General features: G+C 50.9%; 1 protein-coding gene across 2 annotated transcripts; it reads right to left on the bottom strand.

Moving 5' to 3' along the window:
* Positions 1–10667: 10667 nt before the first annotated feature.
* On the bottom strand, positions 10668–24026 carry UBL7 (ubiquitin like 7). 2 transcript variants are annotated; one of them, XM_086711206.1, is made up of 11 exons: positions 23886–24026; positions 21849–22061; positions 20913–21044; positions 17730–17812; positions 16838–16922; positions 16254–16311; positions 15012–15145; positions 14703–14752; positions 14294–14461; positions 13602–13724; positions 10668–10916 (listed from the first exon to the last, which is right to left on the bottom strand). In XM_086711206.1, exons 1-11 carry the CDS (start codon positions 23971–23973, stop codon positions 10779–10781), a joined length of 1272 nt encoding a protein of 423 aa, XP_086567332.1. In that variant the 5' UTR covers positions 23974–24026; the 3' UTR covers positions 10668–10778. The 2 variants fall into 2 exon arrangements, with proteins under 2 accessions (XP_086567332.1, XP_086567333.1); XM_086711207.1 differs by having other exon boundaries at positions 20913–21032; positions 23886–24025.
* Positions 24027–24240: the final 214 nt, after the last annotated feature.

Here is a 24240-nt window from a genome sequence, read left to right on the forward strand (position 1 = left end):
AGGCTGCTCCCAGTGCAAGGAGGCGGAGTCAAATTCCTGACCCCACCCTCCCTCCCCGCTTCCCCACCCCGCAGCCTTTCTCGCCTCCCTGCTGCCCAAGGGGGGCGCAGTGCCCGCAGCTAGGGAACCTTCGCCACCCTCTCCAGGGCAACTCCAAGGGGAGAACCCGGACCGCCAGGGACAAGACAGACGTGGACTTCTCTGATCGGTGGCAGGCCCTGTACCCTCTCTGGGCCTGAAATCCACTCCCCCATACCCCATGAAAGGGTTGGCCTAGAAGTCGGGAAGCATCTCTCCTAGGGCATGGACCAGGTAACTGCACTAATGGCCAGCTAAGTGGTTTGGCCCCTGAAAGCTTGGTTCTCAGAGGACAGGCTAGCTTGAGTGTACATGGTTCCCTCGGAGACTATATGGAGGAGCAAGATGCTTTCCCCTGGGGGAAAACAGGCAGAGGAGTAGATGATCTGTGGGGAGCACTCAGCACCCCATCATTGCTCTGCCGTGAGAACGTGGAATTTTCATCTTGGCCTGACTCCCTCCCCTCTCCCTTCTCCTCCCTTTCCCAACCAGCAGCCTTCTGGGCTGCCTCCCCCCAGCCAGCTGGTGTGTGCTCAGAAAATCCAAACTCATTTCCATGTGAGTGGAGGGGGATGTAATTAAGAAGTCCCCTTTCCCAAGTAGAGAGAGGGGAGCCTCCTGCATTCCCAGGACTCCTTGTCCTGGAGGCAGGGTCAGACCAGCTTTAGGGAGTCTCCGCCCCCAAAGCATATAGGGCTCAGCCAAGCAGGCAACCTGATGACTGAGTGATGATGCCCGGCAGGATCCAGACCCAGTCCCTCTGCAGTTGGGTGGACAGTCCAGGCAGTTCTGCCATCAGCTCATCCTCTTAGAGCCACGTGGCTGCCCTCTATGAGGGGGTCTCCTCTCCTCGGGCCAGAGAGCGCCCAGACTCTCCACCTCTGCTGTGCCTGAGGGAACCAGGGATGGGAATCCCACTTACCCAGGACTTACTGGATACCTCTCCCCAGGCAGGCTGTACTGAGAGGAGGCAGGGTGAGGAGGACGTAGCAGAGGTACACATGGGCCTCTAGGACCCACACGCCTAGCTGGACTTGATTTACACGCTTCAGATACCATCGAAGACGGATATAGGCTGCCCAGGCCTCAGCCCCGGCTCCAGCCTTTTGCCCTGTGCCATGGCCAGAAGAGTTTTCCTACCAGGAAGTTTTGCTGTATCGTTCCATACTTTGTTTCCAGCTATCCCCTTCCTTCTTCCCTAAGGGCCCCAAGATACCCGAACAGGCCAAAAGGTGAAACCAGGATGCCTCTAGAGACCGGGCAGGACTAGGTTCCTGGCCTCCTGGGTGGGGCCAACAGCTTCCTGATGCCCAGAGTACAGTGCCCCAAAAAAGAGGGAGGCTATGAGCAAAGCCCGTGGCCCTGAACCCAGCAGCATGTCCTTGCCCAGGCTCGTCTCCAGGACATACTCTCTCTCCAGCCCAGGGCCTCATCTGCTGAATTGTATGGCCTCCAAAGTCTATCCTCTCTGCAAAGATAAAGAAAATTAAGAAATCACCTGTGCCTGCCTTTAAGCACTGAGAAGTCAGACTTAATGATCACATTGCCCATGTGCTAGGCAACTGACAACACACAACCCACTTCCACCTACCTTATCCCCACAAGTTTTACATTCTCTCCCTCACCGAGGGAGGGGGCACAACCCCATATTAGAGGACACTGAGGCACAGGGAGGGGGAGGGATCTGCCCAAGGTCAGCTGGTAGAGCCAAGGTGGACCTGGGTTTTCTGACTGCAACAACCAGTGGCTGGCGCTGAGGTTACTATGTGCTACGCATGTTTCACAGCCCCACTTTAACTCAGTCCATCTTCTGTCTTGTAAGTAGGTGCTATTGTTTGGCTCCCTTTGCAAACAAACAAACAAACAAACAAACAGAAACCAAGGTACAGAGAGGGAATGTGATGTACCCAAGGTCACACAGCTAGATAGAGAAGGGCTGGGATAGAAGCTCAGGTCATCTCCCTGGGGCCCACACCTTTATCTTCTACATCATCATGCTCCACTCTCAGTGCACTGCACCCTGTTGCTGCTGCCTGCTGTGTGTAGCTGGGATCTGGATCCAGATGATCCTCGGAAAGATGCAGACAGGGCCCAGGTTACCAGGTGCCAGGCTCGGGCTCAGCCTCCCAAGCAACAGGGCAGCAGATGGAAACTGGGGTAGATGCCAAGGAATTTTCTTTTTCCAGGCTGGGGTGGGGATGAGGGGGTAATGCTGAAGATTGTTCCACCTCATGCCCTAGGGTGGGCCTCTGGCTGGGCTTCTCCATGCCTGGCTTAGCACCTGCTACACCAACGGGCACCCCTGAGCCAGCCAATCTAGGGGCAAAGGGCCAGATGGCAGCCCACTCCTGGTTGGCTGGGGAGGTAAGGACTGGGAGTCCAGGGAGGTAAGGACTGGGCCCGTGATTGGGGCAGTAGCTCTACAGGAGAAAGCAACTACACTGTGGGTATAGTGGGAGCAGGTACCCAGGGTGCGCAAAGCAGAGGACTGGTGTTTAGGTGTGGACTTTGGTGTGCCTCAGGCAGCACGGGGAAATCAAATGAGGATGGCACAGGTGGTGACAAGAGCCTGCCTGCCTCAATGGAGGCCAAGGCTAGCTTTGGGGCCTGGACCAAGGGTGGGGGCATAATCTCCACTCACAGCAAATGGTGGGAAATGAAGGAGCAGAGGAAGCCACAGATGTGACTGCAGACAGATCTAAGGGGAAGTGCATTCCTATTGCCCTCTTTCCCATGGCTCCCCACATGGGGGAGTCCGGAGAGAAAGCTGGGAGAAAGAAATGGTGCAGGGGCTCCTATCTGGAGAAAAAGACCTTGAAGGGGTCTTCCCTGTGGGGAGCTGAGGCACAGCCAAATCCGGAAGACCCCTTAGGGAGTCAGAGAAATGGACACACACCGACCTGAAGTTCATGGCCCCATAGCAGCATCGGGACCCCCTCCCCAGACTTCCAAGCAAAGCCTTGCAGGGCCCTATCAGAGCATTCCTCCTCTCTCCAAGCTTTCTCTGACCCCCTCCTCAGCCCTGATTCCATGGGTCTTCAAAGGAGTGACCTGCCTCTAACAAGAAGCCCCTTCGTAGGTATAAGGCACCCAAGCCCATAACAGCCCCTTCGTGCTAGACCCACCATGTTAGGAGGTCTCATGTCCACTCACAGCAGCAGCTCTAACTGCACCCCCTCCACTAGCACGGGGCAGAGACCAGGGAAATTCTGAGAACAGTGAAGCGGAAGGGGGGCTGGGTGGGGCTGGGGAACACCAGGAGGGCACACGCTCCATCTACAGAGCAGTTGCTACTTAGCCCCAGGCTATAGGGGCCATGGGAAAGTACACCCAAGATGACAGGCAGTCTGACTTTTCACTGGAAGCTGAAAACTGAGTTTATGTTGAAACTATCAGTTTTAAAACAGTGGCAAAAAAAAAACCCCAAAAAACAAAAACCAAAAAACTCAAGTAAAATGTTTATGACCACCCAGGCCACGTCTGGAAATTCCAACTTACTGTGTGCTCACTGTACGCAGGCCCGTGACTATCTCATGGGCACAGGCATAGACACAACAGCGGCTGCCTCCCCTGTACTTGGCCCAACCTCCAAAGACCACATCAGGGCTTAGGCATGGACCACATGATGTACACACAGGACACCCTCCTTGGCTTGCGCGGGCCCCGGTACCACATCTCCCCCTCCCCTCAGAGCTCTGTCTGCCCCTAAAACTCTCCCCACCTATCCAAGCCTGTGTCTTCCTTCTAGGCCAGCTCAGAGCCACGGTCTCCCAGGCGGCTGCTCAGACGGAGAACTTCACACAACTGCTGCTACCCTTCCTAGGCTGAGGGTCAGCGCTTTCCTGAAGCATCCCATTCCTGCATCTCTGTTCTCCGATCTAGTTATTCCAGATACATTTTTATTTGTTTGGCCCTACCCTAAATTGTTAAGATTGGGGTCTGGCTTGCCAAGGGGAGAGACAAAAGCAAAAATCCACAGGGGGCTATTCAGTGATGGACAGGAGACTGGCAGATAAGAGCTAGCCCTTTTCTCCTTCTATCAGGACACTCAGCTCACCTAAAAACATGTCAGGTCCTCCCATGGCTTGTAGGGGCAACCCAGTGTCTTATCCCCCAAACTCTACACGCCAGGCCCTGGGCTTGTGGGGCAGGAGTGCCACCTGGTGGCCACTTTGGAACAGAGGGGAGTCTTAGCATAGACTGTGGGTAGATACAGACTCCCAAGCCTTTCTGGAGACAAACTCCTCCCTCCACCCCACCACACCCCCACCCCCATCTTTGAGCCTCTATTCTCAGTGCCCAAGGCCTGTGGCACAGCAGAATCTCGTGGGAGTCATGTGGAACCCATCCTGCCTAAAAAAGTCTCCTGACTAGATGTGGCTGAGGTCAGAGCAGGTCCCAGCATGGCCAGTGACCCAAGCAAGGCCCTGCCCTAGCCCAGGCCTCCATTTCTTTGTTTACAAAATGACAAAGAGAAACTATCCTTCTGGTCTATCTCCAATCTAGACCAGAGACACACCAAACTTTCTCATTCTTTCTGCGTTTCCTTGTTTGTAGATTGAAACAGATATGCTTTTAAAATTATCTCTGCAGGACAGGTGTCCCAGGCCCTCCCAGCTCTGATGTGTCACCTGAGCCTGCTGGGGCCACCTGCATGAAACGAAAGACATGCAGACATGTGATCTCCCACAAACAGTTCACGTTCTTTTGTAGATACAATGATCTAAGAATCCCAATTCTTGACTCTCGGAGGTCATTCTGTCCAACCTGGGAGCCCCTCACAGCAGCCTAGATGGCAGTCATGCAGCCTCTTACATACCCCCAGTGATGATGAGCTCACTTCCAAGGCATCTTACTCAGCTCTCATTAAGCCATCTCCCCTGGGAGAAGACTCCTGCCCAGTGGTCCTAAATCTGTCCTCTGAGGCCACACAGACCACGTCTAATCTCTCTTCCTGGGATACAGCCAGGGGATTTCAATAGGGAATTTCAGCAGAGGTCATGCCCTTCTAAATCTACTCTTTTTTCACGGCAAATAACCCCAATTCCAACTAGATCCCTCAGGGGCTTTGCTTGTTCTCTGTGATCCTTGTTGATTCCTAGGACGTCAGCCGTCAGGCATTTGACAAACTTCTACAGAGAAGCTCTTAGGTGCTGGGCAGCTCAGTTTGCGTCCATCTCCTTCATTTACTTTTTTTTTTTTTTTTTTAAAGTAAGCTCTACGCCCAATGTAGGGCTTGAACTCACAACCCCAAGATCAGGAGTTGCATGCTCTCTTGGGGCGCCTGGGTGGCTCAGTCAGTTAAGTGTCTGACTTCAGCTCAGGTAATGATCTTACAATTCATGGCTTCAGGCCCTGCATCAGGCTCTGTGCTGACAGCTCAGAGCCTGGAGCCTGCTTCGGATTCTGTGTCCCCCTCTCTGCCCCTCCCCCACTCATGTTTGCGCGCGCTCTCTCTCTCTCTCAAATAAATAAACATAAACAAAAACTTTTTTTTTTAATTAAAAAAAAAAAAGAGTTGCACATTCTCCTGACTGAGCCACCTGGGCGCCCCTGTGTCCATCTCCTTCAAAAATAGCACCCTGGTGGTAGATCAGAACACATTTAGAGGAGAGGCTGAGTAGTAAAGAGTTGGAAGACTGATTTCCCTCCTGACTACAGCCCCCCAAAGGCACTGCCTCATGGGGCTGAGATACCAGGCTGCTAAATCCTATCGATCTTAGCCCAGGGCCATCCTTGGGCCAATTCCCACCCATCAGCAGTGGCCTTCTGGAACACTGGTTGAGAAAGACTGAGTCTGAATCTGGGCTTGGGGGGGGGCGGGGAATGAGAACCCATCCTTCATGAGAACAATTGGTTTTCTAGTCCCCACCACAGGACCTCAGGTTGTCCCTATTCCTGTCCCTCTTGTTAGGGTTGTCCCTGACTCCATCAGTCATCTAGAACACTCACCAGTCCAGCTCTGAGTGCCCTTCCATCTCTGCTTTACACCCTGTCAATATCTACCTCTACAAACTGAGAGGAAATGTCAAACAGGACATGAGCGAGGCTCCAAGAGGTTAGGCTGTCTGTGGAGAAGACCTAACTCTCAGCCCATCTGACTCAGAAGATTGATTCCCCTCGAAGACCCAAGCTGCCGCTTCCTGGAGGGATGTGCCTCCGAGTGGCTTCCAGGTCTGGCAGCCAGGCCCCACGTGTGCACACTGACGGAATCGTGCGGATACAATCCCACCCCAGTCCTAGAAAGGGCCAGTTTCCCAGCACAGCCACATCCTGTTACACGAGGAAGCCCTCATCAGTAAATGGGGTAGTATCTACCTCTCTGGGTTGTTAGGAGGTTCAGCCGAGATGGCATATGTGTGTACCCAGCTCAATGACTGGCACAGACAGGGTTAATAGACGAGTACTGCCCTACTGCACTGCTGTCAGCCACTTTGCCAAGGTACAGCAGGGCAGTGCCTGGGTCTCTGCACAAGGCATTGCAAGCATACAGGGAGCTGAATGCTGTCACCGGCAACTGCAGAGCCTGAAGGAGCCAGACAGGGCGGGCCCAGGGACACAGGGGCAGAGCCAAGCCGACCTAACCCCCACCCAGACCCACAGGGGGCTCGGGGAGGCTGGGTAAGCACACGGAGGCCTAAATAACCCCCAACGTTCTCACCAAACGTTCAATGCCACGGCCCGTGGCAGAAGTGACAAGAGGCCAGCTCAGGGTAGGGCTCTGAGAGCTTGGTCTGGGGCCCAGGCCAGATGGGGCTGAGGCGAGGAGCAGAACCGGGGCCCATGTGCCCAGCAAGCTGTGCCAGCCCAGCCCATGCCAGCCCAGCCAAATTTGAGTTATATCAGGAGAAGGGATCTGCTCAGAAAACTCACCCATCTCTGCATATTTACATATTCTATTTTGGGGTCTTTTCCTTTTTTTTCCCTTAGCTTCCTAGAAAAGTTCTCGTGATCAATTCCAACTTCACCTCTGCTGAACTGCAAAAGCTCACTCTCAGTCCCATCTCCCTTCCAACTGCCAACTATCTCCCCTCCAGCTACCCTCCTGCAGGCAAGGTTCTCCAGAGTTCTCTGCCCTCCCTGCCTCTGCTGCCCCCACCTATTCAGGCCTCAACCCCTGCCACTGTTTTCTGGTTCCACTATAACGTTTCCACAAGGTCACCATGGCTCAAGTCAGCAAGTCCAAGGTCAGCCCTGGCTGCTAAGGTCTCTCTACAGAGCTCACCAAACTGACCGTGCCCTCTTTGTCCAGTTCCATTCTGGCAGCTTTGATGACTCATGGTCTCACCTTCCCAGAAGCGGCAGAGACCGCCCCCTTCTGTGTTCCATGGTCACCAGTCACCATCCCTATAAAGTCTAACTCCTTAGTGGGTGTCCCTTGGCTGCTACCCATCCCTGAAAAGTTGAATTCCCTTCTCACAGGACACAAGCAGAGTCTTCAACCCAAGACTCCCTGATCATTATCTCCAACTTAAGAAACACCCACTGTTCTACAAGACACCCCCACCTGACTGTCCCATGGCACCGTGAGCCCAACGTGTCCCAAACTGGCCCTGCATTCCAAAGCCAACCCCCGATCTCTTATTCTGGCCGCACCACCATCTACCCACTCACGCCCCACCACCTTCTCCGTCTCCCTCGTCCCCACATCTAGTCTGTCTTTCACATCTCACATCCCTCCCCTCCACCCAGCCCCCCTGCTGCGGCTCTAGTCCCATCTGCAGGCAGCAAGCCGCTGAGCCGCCGAGCTGGTCTCCCACTGCCAATCTCACTTCCCACAAATCCAGCCTCCACACAGCTGTCAGGTTACCTCACGAGAATTTGGTCCCCGCCCCCCACCCTCCCCCACCCCCCAACTGGCCTGCCTAAAGCCATCCAAAGGGTGCTCTCTGCCTTTAGGATAAAGCCCGAGCTCCTCCACCTGGTCAGCCCCTGCACCGCCTCCCACCCCTCTGCACCCACCAGCCAGGAGCAGCAGTGGGAAGTGCACCAGCTTTGGAGCAAGACAGACCTGAGTTCCTGAGGCCAACTTGTCCAATGCCTAACTGCGATTGTGGACAGATGACCTCACCTCTCAAGCCCCTGTGTCCTCACCTGAAAACCGGGGCTAATTAAGTAACGCTCACCTTTCCCAAGAGGCCATGTGAATGCTAAGTCCTCAAATGGCTCTCCACCCGCCCCCCCTTCTACACGGCCAGACTGCCAGGTGAGCCCACGGTCAGTGCTTAGTGGATCACAGCTTCCTCACTGGCCTCCCTGCCTCAAGCCTGCCCCACTCTCCACCTGTTCACACACAGCAGCCAGTGACCTATCTACAATGCAAACCTCACTCTCCCTGGACTCAAAATCTCCTGTGACTCCCAGTGTTCTTAAGGGAAGTCCAAACTCTTTATACATGGCTTAAAAGGATCCAGCCTCTGCCTACCTCAAAAATCCACCCTGCCACACAGGGCTACAGGAGCTGTATTCTCCCTGCTTCTGGCCCTCTCAGCACATCCACTTTCCTGCCCAACTCCTCCTCCCCCTCAGCTCTCAAGTCAGACACCACTCTCTCCAAGAAGCTCTCCCTCACTCACACACCCCCACCCTAACCCTTTCTATGGGGACCCTTTCTCCCCTTTCTATGGGGACCTGCCTCGTCTGCCTGTCATCAGGCTTTAGTGTAAACATCTGTTTTTCTGTCTTCCCAATGATGTGGCTCTGTGACAGCAAGGACCCCATCAGGTTTACCTGGCACAGAGCAGAGGCTGAACGAATGTTTTTTGGGAGAGTAAAGGGAACAATGGTGAGGAAGGAGTCCTTGGCCCGTGGAAAGCCCCAGGCTCTGTGCGGGCGCTTATCAGACTCAACATATATTATTTAAAACATGGCCACAGGAAGTAAAGCCAACTTGCCAAGACCTAGGAGGAAAGAGCTGACAAAGAAGGGAAGGGGAAATCGTGGAAACGGTTCAATTCTTGGAAACAGTGCAACTGGTATTTGGGGGGTCAGTTCCAGGGACAGGGCAGGGTTACTCAAATGTCCCCCAGCATGATGGTGTGGGAGAGTTGAGCCCCAGTGCTTGTGATGGCAGTCCCCAGGGTCAGGGTATGAGTGGCCACAGAATGGAAACTAGCTCTAGGCATGCAGTGTCATGGGGAGAAGGGCTGTGTCAGCAAGTGGTCCCATGTGGCTGGAAATGACCTCTGTTTCTACCACAGACAAGCCAGAGACGTTGGGTGAAAAGACAGAGAGCTTCCTTCTTGGTCTTTGTTCCCACCCACAAGGAGGCAGCTGGGCTCCAGGTAGACCACTGAGGCCCAAAAGAGGCCCAGCACCAAGAAGCCTGGTAAGTTCCAAGCCTTTGCAGCAAATGCAAACACCTCTCAACATTAATTCTAGGATGGAGAGGGAAATGTGGCAAGACTTCACAGTTTCTGGAGGAGGGACAGAACACTATGCTACTCAGGCCATATCTAGAACAGGGGGTCTCCTGAGCGCCTCCTCTTAAGAGCATCACTGATAAGGAAGTCATTCATGGAGAACAGGATGTGCGAGGCACCAAAACCAGCACAGGCCAAAGGGGCAAGTGAATTGTCACCCCTCTCCCTAACTAAAGCCACGCTAACAGAGCAGAGAGGGCAGCAGGCTTGTCTGTGTGCTCCCTCGGGGCAGAGATGGGACCAAAGGACAGAAGAGGCAGTCCTTATCAGTGGTAGACCTCTTGTCCCAGGAAGTGACAAGCAGAGGCTGAATGACCAGGACGGTGGATGCTGTGGGCAGGACGTCTGCCTAAGGCACAGGGCAGGCGCAGACCTGAGCTCCTTTCCACTGAAACACCATCTGAGGGGAAGGATCTTTTCCTGACAAAGTATTCAGAGCACACGAAACCCACTCGCTCAACTTGGACGTGTCTGCGACGCAGTAGAAAACACTGTGCCAAGGGGAACGAGAGCTCGGGCAGATGGAGCGGCAGCTTGGGGGTTGGTGCCCTCTCTTCAAGATGAAAGCTGAGCCCTGTTCGTGTTGGTGTTGTTGTTTAGTATTGTTATTTAACTGCTCTTGTATTTACGCCTTGAGGACAGAGAAGAGGGCCCTGCCTCCTGGCACAGCTCTGAGGCCCAGAGTCTGGCGTGGTTACAGAATAGGCATCAAAGACTCCCTGGCGAGAGGAGGCCAGGGGAGGAATACGGAATCTTGTGGGAGCCTGTGGGAAGGAGAGCTGCCCTACCCGCTCACAGTAAAAGGACACCTGGCCACTCCTCAGACTGGGGTCATCTCAGAAGCGCAGGCCTCTTCTGGCCACAGCCGCCACAGCAGCCACCCTGGACGCTGGGTGGCGGCTCTGCTCCAGCCTTGGGCATGTCCTGAGGCTGCCACACCCCAACGTACCAATGGTCCTGGCGCTATCACTGGAAACTTCTCCAAAAAAGAGAATGTGGGCATCACACAGCATCCCGTGATGTGGGTCTAAAATTCTCCACCCAGGGCTCAGAAGCAGGGGCAGGCCACAATCCCTGATCCCACGGCGCCAAGACCCACACACCACGCTTGCCCCATTGCCTCCACCAGCTCAGATCAGCCAGAACGGCCAAGCAATGGACAAGACGGAAGGTCGACCATCAGATGTATTGGGGAGAGGAGAGATGGGGCACCTTCAGGAGTGCCTCCCACGGGCAGCCGCCTTGGCAGTTTGCTGGGGGGTCAGGAGGAGCAGGAGTTCACGGGGCTCCTCCGGCAAAGATGAGCTCCAGCGCCGCTTGGATGTCGCCGCCAGTGGCCTGCAGGGCCCGCAGGCTCAGCTCGTCGTCCTGGATGCCCATGTCGCGCAGCTGCTGCAGCTGGGGCTGCCACTGGCTCTGCAGAAAGACAGGACAAGCGGAAGCCGTTAGCTGGGATCCTCAGTAGACTTGCTGGGGTCTGCTCTCTCAGGGGGAGGGACGAAGGTCGGTTCCTAAGGCAAAATCGCTGATGTGAAGTTCCGCAGAACACAGGGCTTCTAGGAAGACTACCAGAGGGCCTTGAGAGTTTAGAGAACAAACGAGAAGTTTTCCCAATTAAAAAAGGAAAAATTTAACATAAGGATCAAAAAAGAAGGCACAGATTACTCACTATCTAAATTTTAAAAAATTAAATTACTTTCTTTCTCCTGCTCTATGTATAGACAGACAGACACATACACACAGATGGGGGGAGGGGGTACATTTTTAAATTAGTTTTGTTTTTGAGTGTGATGCATAGTGAAAAGTTTCCCTCTATCCACTCCCATACCCACCCCAGAGAACCTATTTTACTTATCTTTGAGAAAATACAAATATATATTCCCATAGCTACTCTTTTCTTAGACCCTGTTCTACCCTCAGCACCTGCCTTTTTTCCAACATAATTAACGTAGCCTGATGATCTCTCTTTGCCACTAGAGAGCTTTTTAATAACTGTACAATATTCCAACTCATACGTGTCTTGAAATGTACCATAACTGAGCTGTTTCCAACCCTTCGCCACTACAAACGATGCCAAAGTGATGGCCTCTGTACAAATGTCATTTTCTACATGCACACACATAACTCCAGGAGAAATTCCAAGAAATGGGGCTGGAAGGAATCATGGCGTTAATCAGCACTTCCTTTCCATGAAGAGCCTGTTCCTGTCCTTTGCCCATTTTTCTATGGAGTTGTTGGTCCTAAGTTACTAGAATTCTACACACCAGGGAAGTTTTGCCTGGTATGTGTTACAGACTTTTTCCCTGTTTGTTGTTGGCCTTTGGTCTTTGCTTCTGGTTTGGTGTGGTTTCCTATGCAGAAATCTTCACTTTTACAAACTCAGAATGTATTACTCTTTATGTAATGGCTCCTGGATTTTGACTCTCAGCTACAAAAGGCCCTCTCCACTACAAGGGTTTAAAGAAATTAACCCACATTTTCTTTCTTTCTTTTTTTTTAAATCTTTTTTTTTTTTAAGTTTTTTTAATGTTTATTTTTGACAGAGAGAGAGAGAGAGAGAGAGAGACAGAGCATGAGCAGGGGAGGGGCAGAGAGAGAGCGAGACACAGAATCCGAAGCAGGCTCCAGGCTCTGAGCTGTCAGCACAGAGCCCAACGCAGGGCTTGAACTCACGAGCTGTGAGATCATGACCTGAGCCGAAGACAGATGCTCAACCGACTGAACCACCCAGGCACCCCCCACATTTTCTTTTAGTACTTTCAAAGCTTTATCAATATCTCTACTTCATGAAGGAGGAAGTGCACAACTTAGGGAAGACAATGTGCTCACTCGTGGGAAGAAGGCAGTGGGGATGAAATGCAAATTCAGAGAGATGGGCAGGCAGTGAGGTGTGGAGGGTCTTTCAAAAACCACACAAACCAACTTGGTTGGTCAGGTGGAGCCAGTGAAAGCTCTTGAGCTGGACAGCAGAGTGAACAGGCATCTAGCTGGGGAAGATGAAGGAATGGAAAAGACAAGCTGTCCACGGACCCTGCTTCTATTCCCCTCACTGTCCACTGGGACCACACAGGTTTAGAGGAAACCACGGGAGCTTGAACCCTGTCTTTCCCACTTGATGGCTATATGACCCTGGACCAATTCCAGAAATGACATTCACCCCCAGGCTCAGGAAACAGAGTGGAAACAGAGTGAAGGAAACAAAGGAAACAAAGTGTTTGGAAACAGAGTGAAGGAAACAAAGCAAAGGAAACAGAGTGAAGCAGACAGCTCAGGCACAGAGATATGCAATAAAACGTTGGCTCCTACGGTCTTCCATTTAGTTGCTCGAGTGACCTTTCTATGAAGCAGAGCAGCCATGGTGTCATTCCCTGCTGAAACCTTCCTTGGCTCCCTGGTGACTACAGGATCAAGTCTGGTCTCCTTCCTCAAACACTCAGGGCTGTCACACTCAGGGTCCTGCTCCCCTGTTCTCTGGCTCCGTCTGAGGATCTTTTCCATGAGGACACTGCCTTCTGGCCTTGCAGGCCCGGGGATGTCACATGTACCTCCACACATTTGCTCCAACAGGTGGCTGCCTGTACCTGGACACCATCCTCCCAAATACCCCTTTCCTGTCTGGCTAACCTCTAACCAATTCTTTGATAATCAGTTCAAATGCTCCTTCCTCAGAAAAGTTCTGCCTGACCCAGGCCCTCACTCGAAGCCTGGGCCGGGCTTCTCGCTCTACTGCTCCCGTTTCAATCCCCTGGTACCCCTCCATGGCAGAGATGATGATGGCTCACCTCTGCCCCAGGAGCTGGACCCAGATCTGGTATTTCAGTACTCAATACTCAGTCAATGCTCACGGAATGAATGAATGACTCTTTGACTAAAACGGCCATTAAGTGTCCCAGCCACACAGTCAGTGGAGTCAGGCCAGGGCCACAGGGTGCAGGAGTGGAAGCCACAGGGAAAACTGCCCTTGCTGGGAGCATCCTCTCCTGTCACACTGCCAGGCACCAGCTGTTCCTAGAGCGAAGAAGGCCCTCTAGAGAGCAGAAAGAAGCTCCGTATTCAAAGTAACCAGGCAGCTGCATGGATACCGGAGTGGGGAAAACTGACCTGAAGGCTGGGCTGCCCAGAGGCCTGCAGAGCGTGCTGTAGGGCTTGGCTGAAGAGATCGTTGGTGATGGGTGTCCCTGACTGGACACCAGAGGACATTGGTGAGGTCCCTGAGGAATGGCCCTAGAGACAAATCAGTGGTTAGTGCCACCCTCAGAGACACCTCAATCTTCCAGTACATACATGAGACCGTCATGGCACCCCATCGTGGGTCCCTGGGGTACCCAACTACTGCCTCCCAATAGACACCTACATGGGACAACCACACAGGGGTGCCTAAAAGCTCGCTGAGGCCAGAAAAGATTCCATCCTCTTCTGCCCAGGGAAATGGAACTGAGCCTCTGACCTAGCCTAGGACCGCAGCATTGGGAGAGATGGCCTTGGCAGCTAGAGTGACCATTACCAGGAACGCTTAAGCCGGTGACGGCTGAGACCTGTCAAGGATGAGGAAGGGCACACTACGCGAGGGGAGGTTCTGAACGATGAGGGGAGGAATTCTGGACTGTACTGCACCCCGGATGCTAAGCCCTAAAGGCAAGTCAGGGAGAGGGTGACCGGGCTGCAGTGAGAACCCCACCAGGGTTCCAGGAAGACTTCAGCTCAAACCAGATCTAGCACCAGGGTCAGCAAAGGTAAATCCACTGTACTGCTGGGGAACTTCTCCCCTGGGGGCCCGGCCCCCATCTTCATACCTGGGTGCCAGGAGTTGGTGTGTGAGAGCTGCTCTCCGGAGTGCTGGCCAGGGCCAGGGCAGTGGCCAGCTCGCTCTGGGTAATGGGCCGGGGGCCAGCAGCTCCACTGTACCCCAGGGAGGCTGGGCGGGAGCTGGGTGTGCTGCTAGAAGGCGTGGACCTGGAGGTCTGGAGAAGGGAGGTGCCCAGGATCAGGGAAGTGGCACTGAGACATTCCCAGATGAACCCCGCCCCCGCGGCAGGAACCGAAGGAGCCTCCCCAAGCTGCCAGGTTCAGAAAGGAATAGTATGACATAGATTGGCCACCAGAGGGGTTAAGACCACCCCCCGGCTTGGGTGTGCCAAGTCCCAGGGAGAGGCGCATCCCTGGCACCATCTCCTCTAAATGGCAAGCAGCCAGGCCACTTACTGGGTGAAAGTCGTCCTCATCGTCAGAGAGCCCTTCAAACAGGAAGCCACCTGGAGGAGGGAGAACAGATTTCGAGAGGAAGAACAGAAAGGCACAGGCGTAGCTCCAGAATCTCAGTTCAGATACTCTCCAAATTCACATTTTCATCTCTCCCCTTGGAAAATTACAGGACAGATGCACTCCCTGACTCAAACCGAGAGTTCCCGAGGAACGCCCTCTGCCAGCGCTATACATAGCTGCTGAGTAAAGCAAATCCCTGGGCCACAGCCGACTCCCGAGGGGGCCTACGTTACGCTTTCTGGGGCCTACCTGGCATGTCCCGGTACGAGCTGGAGGGCATGCTCCTCGAAGAGGAGTCAGCTCCTGGCAGTGGGGTGCTACCCGCCACCGAGTGCAGAACGAGGACAATGGCATTGACCAGGGCTGGGTGAGCAGGCACCAACCTGGGACAGAGGCAGGAAGAAACACAAGGTGACTAAGAAGGAAAGAGACCCCTCAGCATGCCAGCAGTTCTGGGTGCCCCTCAAAACAGCTGCATTCCCTTGCCTGACTTTAAATTCCTTGGCACCTCCCACCGGTTGGCTCTGTTCTCCTGCCCTGCCCTCAGCAGCAATGGCAAGGCCGCCAGTCCTAGGGTCCACTGCCAATGTTTCACCTTCCCCTCTGGCAAGGCATGATAGGACATGCACAGCCAAGGCGGCTCAGGGGTCTCTCTCTAGTCTCATCTCCGTCACTACTTTCCTGGATGACCTCTGTCAGGTGCCTTCTCTTCCCAGGGTGGAGCTGTTTTCTTCACTTACAAAATAAGGTCTATAACCTGTACTGTCCCTTCTAGTTCTAAAATTTTAGGGATCAATGCTCCTGCATCTTTCCCCATCTTAAAATATTTTAAAGGCTCAGGGCACCTGGGTGGCTCCGTTGGTTAAGCATCCGACTTCGGCTCAGGTCATGATCTTGTGGATCGTGAGTTCAAGCCCTGCATCAGGCTCTCTACTGTCAGCATGGGGCCCGCTTTGGATCCTCTGCCTCCCTCTCTCTTTGCCCCTCCCCTGCTTGTGCATGTGTGTGTTCGCTCTCTCACTCTCTCAAAAAAAAAAGTATATATATATGTGTGTGTGTGTGTATATATATATATACACACACACACACATATATATATACTTTTATATATATTTGCATTTATATATATTTTTACATATATATATATATATATATATATATATATATATATATATATTTTTTTTTTTTTTTTTTTTTTTTTTTTTTTTTAAAGGCTCTCCAATGTCTACCGAATAAGCACTGAACTGAGCCCGGCTGCAAAGCCACCTCCCCCAGAACCCTGCTTCAACTCTGCATCTCCACGTGTCCTGTCCCTGGGCTTGGTCGGTCTACTGGGAGCCCCTGCTCTTTCTCACCTGCTGACATACTTAACAGGTAGACTTTGGGAGAGATGGGGTTGGGCTCTAAGAGCAGAATCTGGGGTGACGATTAGGTTTCTGGCCCAACCATGAGGAGACACAGGGTACCCTTTAATAAGATGGGTAGACTTACGTATCAAGCATGCTGGGATCAGCGAAGACAGAGAAGAGGTCCTTGTCCTGGAGAACACCTGAAGGAGAACAGGGCTCACCTCAGAGACTCTTCCTAGTCTAGGAGGGTATGAAGAGGCTTTAGGCCTCAGAGCAACCAGTTCAACAGGGACACAGGACCACAGAGCAGCTCTCATGAGAAGGGGAGGAAACAAAACACCAAGAAGCACAACCCAAGTGTTCTCCACCGTGTTCCCCACTCATCACCTCCCTCTGCACTTAGGTCACATGCTGCATACCGACACATCAGCCTCTCTTCCCCATATGTCTGGGTTCCTCCCTTGGCCACCAAAGTGTGTAGGAAGTCTTCCCTCCTGGGGGCAAAATGCTGCCCCCATCTGGCAACCTACCATCTCATCTATGATGTTAGCTAGGCCATGATTTCTCAGCAGCACTGACCGCTCTTGGAGGGCTGGGTGTATGTAACACATCTTGGTTACCCCTCGCCCCAACGAGACCAGTGGTTCTTCACAAGATGGTAATTGCCTCTCCCTGTTTCTCCTTCTCCAACAACTCCTGTTTCCTCAGGCTCAGTCCTGCACTTACCGAGGGCAATGGGGTCACTGCTGAGACCTGGGGTGGCCACAATGATCTGATCCAGAGATTCCTTATTGCTGAGCATCTTAAAGACCTGCAGGAGAAATGGGGGTGGGGGCAGGGGCGCTGAGCACTCAACCAGCTCAATCCACTCAGCAAACACCTGCACGCTGCTGAAGTGCTTCCTCCCTCTGTGTGCTTGCATGCACACCACCACAGTGGAACAATAGCCCCAGGAAACACATGAACTTTTTTCTCTAAGATTGTAGCTTACTGGAGGGGAAACAAACAATTTTTAAAGAAAGCAAGACCACGGTAAACCTTCAATCTCTAGTCCTGTCCCTCATCTGTAGTTCTAATGCTTCCAAAATAAAACCTCTCTTTGTAAGCCCAATGGCAAACGTTCTTCTAGGTGCCAAAAGCCCTTTTCAATCTCTGTAAAATTATCATTTCATATGCATATATGTCGGGAAGTTTGCAGCTCTATTAATTCTGCTTATCAACTCTCCTACAGAAAGACATCAGCACATTTGCCCAGTGAGGAAATCCAGGTAAGGAGCAGTGGGCAGGCAGTTCAGCAAAAGTCAAAGAATGACGCCCGGCAGAAACAGCATGTGGATCCATTGGCTGTAACTATATTCATTCCGTGAGGCCAATCCAATATCAGGAGAGGTAGTATCATTCTCACGAGAGGAAATCAACAAGACCTAGCTGAGAGAGCCTGTTTGGGGGATGATAGGGCTCTACTGAGACCCACAGACACGACAAAAACTCCCCAAGGAACTCTTAGTAGCCATGGTAACAGGCTTCCAGCTCCCACTCGACACCACTCACCAGCGTTCACACCCTCTCCTGCCATCCTGGCAAGAGTCTGGGGCGAGGGGCCTCGGCACACACTCACCGCCTCCCTGTAGGAGGAGCTGCTGTGCAGGGCAGTGTGCAGCACCCGGAACTCCCTCAGGGCAGCCACTCTGTCCACAGGCTCTGGGGACAAGACACTCAGTTACCTACAACCCGGCCCTGTCCCTGCGGTAGATGCAGAGCATCATCCAGCGTGTTCCCTCAGCACCCCACAAAGAACATGAGTGCCCATTCAGAAAAACCCACTGATGCCACCACAGATGGGAGAACCACACCCTCTTTGGAGCAGCTCCAGTACACAAGGCAAACAAATTCAAGTTCAGGTGGCAGTGGTGGATCTCAGCACCTGAAAGAGACCGCTCCGATCAATATCCCACTGCGGGAGTTCTAGACTTGTTACATTTGAAAAGGAGGAATGTATAGCCAACTCTGTAGACTTTTAGACAGCGATTTAAAATAAGAACCAAAAGCCATCTGAACAATATGGAGCAATGCTGACACAATATGTTAAGAGAAAGAAATAGAACACGAAGTTGTACATATGTTCTCTAGTAAAACTCCGTAAAATGTGTCAGTGTGCACGTGGTCCAAGGCTGGAAGGGGACAAAGGGGAGAAGAGAACTTAGGGAGGCTGGCAGGATCAAGGCTAATTGTTTTCTCTGTCATATTTTCTTTTAGGCTTCTATATTATTTTTAATCTTAAAACATACATATATATATATAAGAACCAAGAAAAAACACTGTACCCCCTAACCTTGTTATCACCTACGCCCAACAGCAAGCGTTTCACTGGGACTCAAAGCTCCTTCCTGATCTTTGGACACTATGATTTGTATATATGGGAAAGTTTAGCCGTTGGCTTAGTTTTAATTGGTAAAGCAGATGTTTTCTAGGAGAAGGTATTCTAAGCTTCAGTGAGACTGTGTGCAAAATCATGGGAGAATAAAAGAATGAGGTGCTTTGATGGAATCCCAAGTCATTTTTTTTTTTTTTTTGTAGCCAGGGCTCACGGTACACGTCCCTGCTCAAACAGCAGGCTAAGTAAGATCCTGAAGAGATCCGTAACCTGCCACAGAGAACCATCAAAGGGATCCAGGTGGGAAGGGAGGGACTGACAGGTTCTCCTCCTACAGGCGCTAATCTAGTGGGAGACCCAGAAATGTGCTTCCTTTTATAAGAGCACTCAAAAATAAAATATCCAAAATGCCACCGCGAAACCGTTTCTTTTCAGATCTAAGTTTATTTTCACCCCGCAATAAAACATGCACGTGTTTCAAAGATAAAACTCCAGGCCAAAGGGAGGAGGAAAAGGACTCTTAATATCTGAATCCAGTCATCAGCTAAGAGCTGTGGTTGTCTCTGTAACATCTCTGAGCTAATCTCTACCTCACTCTTTGGAAGTGGGAAGCAGCCAGCCCAGTGGAAAGAATGTGGGCTCTAGAGCCAGGAAAACCTGATTCACATCCCAGCTCTTGCATTAATTTTCTAAGTAGGTGACCTTGAATAAATACCTTTTCTAACTTTCCTTTTCTTCATCTATCAAATGCTAATGCTGTTACCTGGCCTGCAGGTCTAATGATTAAACGGGATATCAAAGAGAAACAATCTGGCTTGAAGAAGCAACAAATGTTACTTTCCTTCTGTCAGTGCCCTCCAGCCAAAGACGAGAGGGGCACACCTGCAGTGGACCAAGTTGGGCTCACTGCTCTGTACAAAGGGAAGGATGCACACCACGAGAAATGGGGGTATCGCCATACGATGATGTTACAGAAGATTTATAAGATTTGGGATTCGGCTGGGGGATCGGGGGTGGGGGGGCGGTTTCAAGAAGTAGGGTTTTGTTCTGGATAGAATGCTGTCAGGAAGTGGGGGTGATTTTATGATTGGATAGCTAATAATTCTTAGCTAGAAGGAAAGAAAACTAGAGCGAGGCCAACGCTGTAACTGGTAAAGAAGCAACAGCCGCTCATAATAGCCAGGATGGAGGGATATTTGGTCACTTCTGTGATGTGAACAACACTCAGGGCTTTGTCTCTGTTCAGAAATGAGAGGGATCTTATTTTTGTCTTGATCCATTATAGTCTCAGAGTGAGTGGCCTTACAGGTGTTGGCAATCTGTTGAAATTGTTCATGTTTCAAGGCCTAGCCAAGGGCCAGGCCAACCCTTGAATGTCAGAGACTGCTTTTCTCTTTCTCACCTCCCGTCAGTGGACAAGAGATCTTTTTGTCCTTGATGTTTAGAATTGAAAAGAGGGGATATTTCAGACTGATAACCAATCACAGCAGTCATGAACATTTCAAAAATATGTCAGATGGCCAGTTTAACAAACCTCTTTTACATAGCTTAGCTTTATCCCTGGGGACACTTTTAGTATATGTGCTGCCGAAGCGAGCACCCTGGGGACACTTTTAAAACACAGATGTAAAACTGAAATTATGAATGCCAAGCAGCACCTTTTATTAATAAATCAAAAGGGCATTCGAGGTTTTGTGAGTGTTCTCCAAGAGCTACTTTAGTACTGTTCAAATATTTTCAAGCTTCAGGAAAATAAACTACCAGTACAGCAGAAGTGAGCTGTCCAGGGCCACTTGTGGGAAGATTTGCTACAGCATTAGGAGAGCACAGGGAGTTTCAGCTTTTTCCTAGTAAGAACAACAACAACAAAGAGATCCAAAGTTCACTGAGAAATAAACCGTTAATCTAAACAAGTTTAAAGAGACACACGCTTCCTACCCCCACTAGAATACAATGGGTAATGAACTTAAAATGTAGAGAAACAAGTCTCCTTCTGTTAGTGGTGTTGGCAGCAAGTAGATCAAAACTGTACTCTATTGGGGCACCTGGGCGGCTCAGTCAGTTAAGCGTCTGACTTCGGCTCAGGTCATGATCTCCCAATCCGTGGGTTTGAGCCCCGTGTCGGGCTCTGTGCTGACAGCTCCGAGTCTGGACCCTGCTTTGGATTCTGTCTCCCTCTCTCTCTGCCCCTCCTCTGCTCGTGCTCTGTCTCTCTCTCTCTCTCGAAAATAAAGAAACATTAAAAAAAAAAAATCAAAACTGCACTCTATTACCAATGGGACTAATCCACTAGGTAATAATAGATATCCTCCATCACTATCTCAGTAACTCACTTCTTTGTTCCACCCAGGCCAGGCCTCAAGAGCACACAGACCCTTTCGGTGTAGACATTACAGAAACTCTGCTTGTCTAAGGGCCCTTACTCACCTGGTTTCTGATCAGGCTCGGGCCAGGACTTGCGCAGAACATGGACTGTGGACCCAGGTTGGATGCCGTAGAAGTCAAGGGTCTGGTCGTCTTTAAGCTTCCGACCACAGTAGATCAGATCTAAAAAGAGAACTGTCCATTTATATTATATTCTTCAAAACAGTGTAGATAGTTTCTGCCCCTAAGAAACTTATCTTGATCGGATAGCTGGAGAAGGACACGTGCTTTAAAAAGTACTCTTTATTAATAAATACATTTTAGTAACAAATTATTAGCAAGTACAAACTCATAAAATACAGAATCTATGCGCAGGTAGGCTCTAGCGCTTAACATCATGCTGACTGATATTTAAATGAATGGGAAAATGCAACAACAAAAAAGGATGAACCCAGTGTTTTTATGACTAAGAACATACTTTTTGCCAGTTGGACACCTCAGCCATTATAAATTACGTTTATGATATAATTTAACATTATATTTAAATTCCCTCTTCCTCCACCTAGAATACCCTTACCATCTTCCTTTCCTTTATTTACTGCCTTCCCTCTAACCATCCAACCAAGCAAAAACACAAATCCTTCTAATTATCCTTTAAAACCCATCTCAAATGCCATATACTGGGGGCCTCCCCCAACGAGCTGCTCCTTCCCTAGAGTACCCCAAATTCTTGCTCTTTCAGGGAAAGAATTTAACAATGTCATGGTTAAGGAGCTCTGTGATAAAGGAACTCAGTATAATGCGCAACTGAAATGGCAACCAATAGTTTTATTTTATTTCATGGTTTGTGTTTCTATTCACCCAACTACCATTAACTTCCCTGGACCATTAACATTACGAGGCAACAAATCCCAAACTCTTAATTTACCCTTGTAATTCCCGAAGTATCCTCCCCCGAAAGACAGCAGAGCAGCAGCCCAAACCGTTTCAGAGACTCACCAATCAGCTCAGGGTCTGGAACAGACTCCTGGAGTTTTCCAGCAATGAGTTGCTTCAGAAATGAAATACTATAGCCCCCCAGTGAGTATTCACCCAGCTCTGACTCCGGCAACTGAAGAACAGACTTTGGGGCAAGTGGCTGGTCGGCCAGCTTCACCGCCAGATGCCAATCTGAGAGAGACATCCTCTCTCTTTCGCGCTCTCTCTTTCTCCCTGTAAAGGAACAGAGCCTTAGTGGTTAAAGGACAGACTGCCACCCTACACCACCCCCACCCCACCAAGGGGCTGAATGAAAGATAATTCATTGTGACACTGTTGGAAAAACACAGGGTGCAACATCAGGAAGCCAGAACTAGAATCTGGGGTCCTTTCTTTTTTTTTTTTTTTCAACGTTTATTTATTTTTGGGACAGAGAGAGACAGAGCATGAACGGGCGAGGGGCAGAGAGAGAGGGAGACACAGAATCGGAAACAGGCTCCAGGCTCTGAGCCATCAGCTCAGAGCCCGACGCGGGGCTCGAACTCACGGAACGCGAGATCGTGACCTGGCTGAAGTCGGACGCTTAACCGACTGCGCCACCCAGGCGCCCCAGAATCTGGGGTCCTTTCTATACCCATCCTACGATAAACAGCAAAAAACCTTCAGCTCGCTAGGCCTCAGTTTCTTTATCTTTAAAGTGGACATAAAAATGGAATGTCGTGAGGTTCAAATGAGATCATCCAACCCCCTCCCTTACGTACACTCCTTATTTCCAATTTTCTTCATCAACTCTTGCTTGAACTGCAATAGCTTTATAACAAGCCCCTGCCTCTTGCCTCTCTTCCTATCAAATATCCATGCTGCCACCCAACTCATCACTATTTTTTTTCAATTCAGTATAGCTAACAAACAGTGTTATATTATTTTCAGGTGTACAGTCTAGTGATTCAATAATCGTGTACATTTCTCAGTGCTCATCATGCCAAATGTACTCAATCTCCATCACTATTTCACCCATCCCCCCCACCCACCTCTGTTCTGGTAACCATCTGTTTGTTCTCCATAGTTAATCATCACTTTAAAACACAGATCTTATCAAAACATTCCTCTGCTTAGGACTCCTCCAACGACTCCAAACCACTTCTGTGAATAAGTCTATAACTCCACAGCCTGGCTTATGACAACATTTGTTTTGTTTTATGTTTTGTTTTGTTTTATGACAACATTCTTTCTGTTCCCTCTGCCAGCCTTCCTCCCCAACAGAGCCCTGCCCTGCCCTAACCTCCCCAGCACTTAAGTCCACCCCCAGGAAACCTCAAGTCTTAACGAACGTCTCCCACTTTATATCTCTGTTCATCTGCTAACTCTGCATGTATAATTCCTCCTCCTCCCTCTGGCCTCTTAGCAAACTACCAAGATCAACTCAAATACAACCTTCTCTGTCCCCTCTCTCCTTCCTCTGTTGTTCCCACATACCCTCAGGGCAAAGGGTTACAAATATCTATATACTTGTCAAACCCCAGTCCCCAACGCGTTCCTGAAGGCCCCTGATAGCAAAGACTAGAATTTTTGCCTTTATTGTCCCAACGCTTGGCAGATGTGGGTCCCCATAAAATGAATCAGAAACTCTGAGGGTGGAAGAATCCTCCAAGGCAAGCCCTCGTTATAATCATTATTGCTTCCAAAGAGGCCTCTAGTAGGGAAGCTAAAAAAAAAAAAAAAAAAAAGGCCGTGTGGCTTTGAAGCTGCACAGCAGACCCCAAGGCATCCTCAAGGTACCGATCTCCAGGTTTATAAGAAGGAAGGAAAGAAATAGGTCTTTTTATATACCATATCATTTTATCCTCACAACTGTTCCTTGAGGCAGGCATTACCAACTAAACATTAAAGACAAGGGAACCGTGACTCAGAAAGGTGAAGTCACCGGCCCAAGGTTACAGACAGCTAATGGTGGGACAGGAGCACTATCTCTTAGGTGACGACCCCACCACTCCCACGGAACCAGCTAACTAATGGACACATGTCGAGCCCGCGCGACCCGGGGCCCAGAGCCCTCACCCGTCCCGCGGAAGGAACCCGGCCGCAGAGCCGCCGGTGTAAACACACTCCGGTCCTCTCGCCGGAAACCGGAAACCCTGCGCTGCATTCTGGGAATTGCAGTTTCTGCTTGCGGCCCCGTCCCTTCTAAATCCCCTGCCTGCTGGTGGCGCTAATTGCAAAACTTCCGGTTCTGGGGTGGGCGTGGCTTCCGAGCCCCTTGAAATTTCCCGCGCGGGGCACCACAGCGGCTTTCGCGGGTGAAAGACCTGGTTCCTGTGTGCGTTCCAGGGCGCGAGTTGCGGGAGGTGGGCCTGGCGCCGTCCCCAGAAGCATGCAGAGTCCTCCGGCGGTGCTGGGTTGTTACTGCGCCGCC

Source organism: Puma concolor, chromosome B3, assembly GCF_028749965.1.
Source record: "Puma concolor isolate L17-30 chromosome B3, mPumCon1.1.hap2, whole genome shotgun sequence".
Taxonomy (NCBI): Eukaryota; Metazoa; Chordata; class Mammalia; order Carnivora; family Felidae; genus Puma; species Puma concolor.

What these genes read in the sequence shown, in the direction of transcription:
- UBL7 (XM_086711206.1), bottom strand. Translation starts at nt 23,973, where the DNA reads ATGCAGCGCAGGGTTTCCGGTTTCCGGCGAGAGGACCGGAGTGTGTTT. An exon ending in GCTCCTCCTACAGGGAGGCG is followed by an intron (nt 16,923 to 17,729) that starts GTGAGTGTGTGC and finishes TTTCTCCTGCAG; the next exon opens with GTCTTTAAGATGCTCAGCAA. An exon ending in CTGGGCAGCCCAGCCTTCAG is followed by an intron (nt 10,917 to 13,601) that starts GTCAGTTTTCCC and finishes GTCTTTCTGCAG; the next exon opens with AGCCAGTGGCAGCCCCAGCT.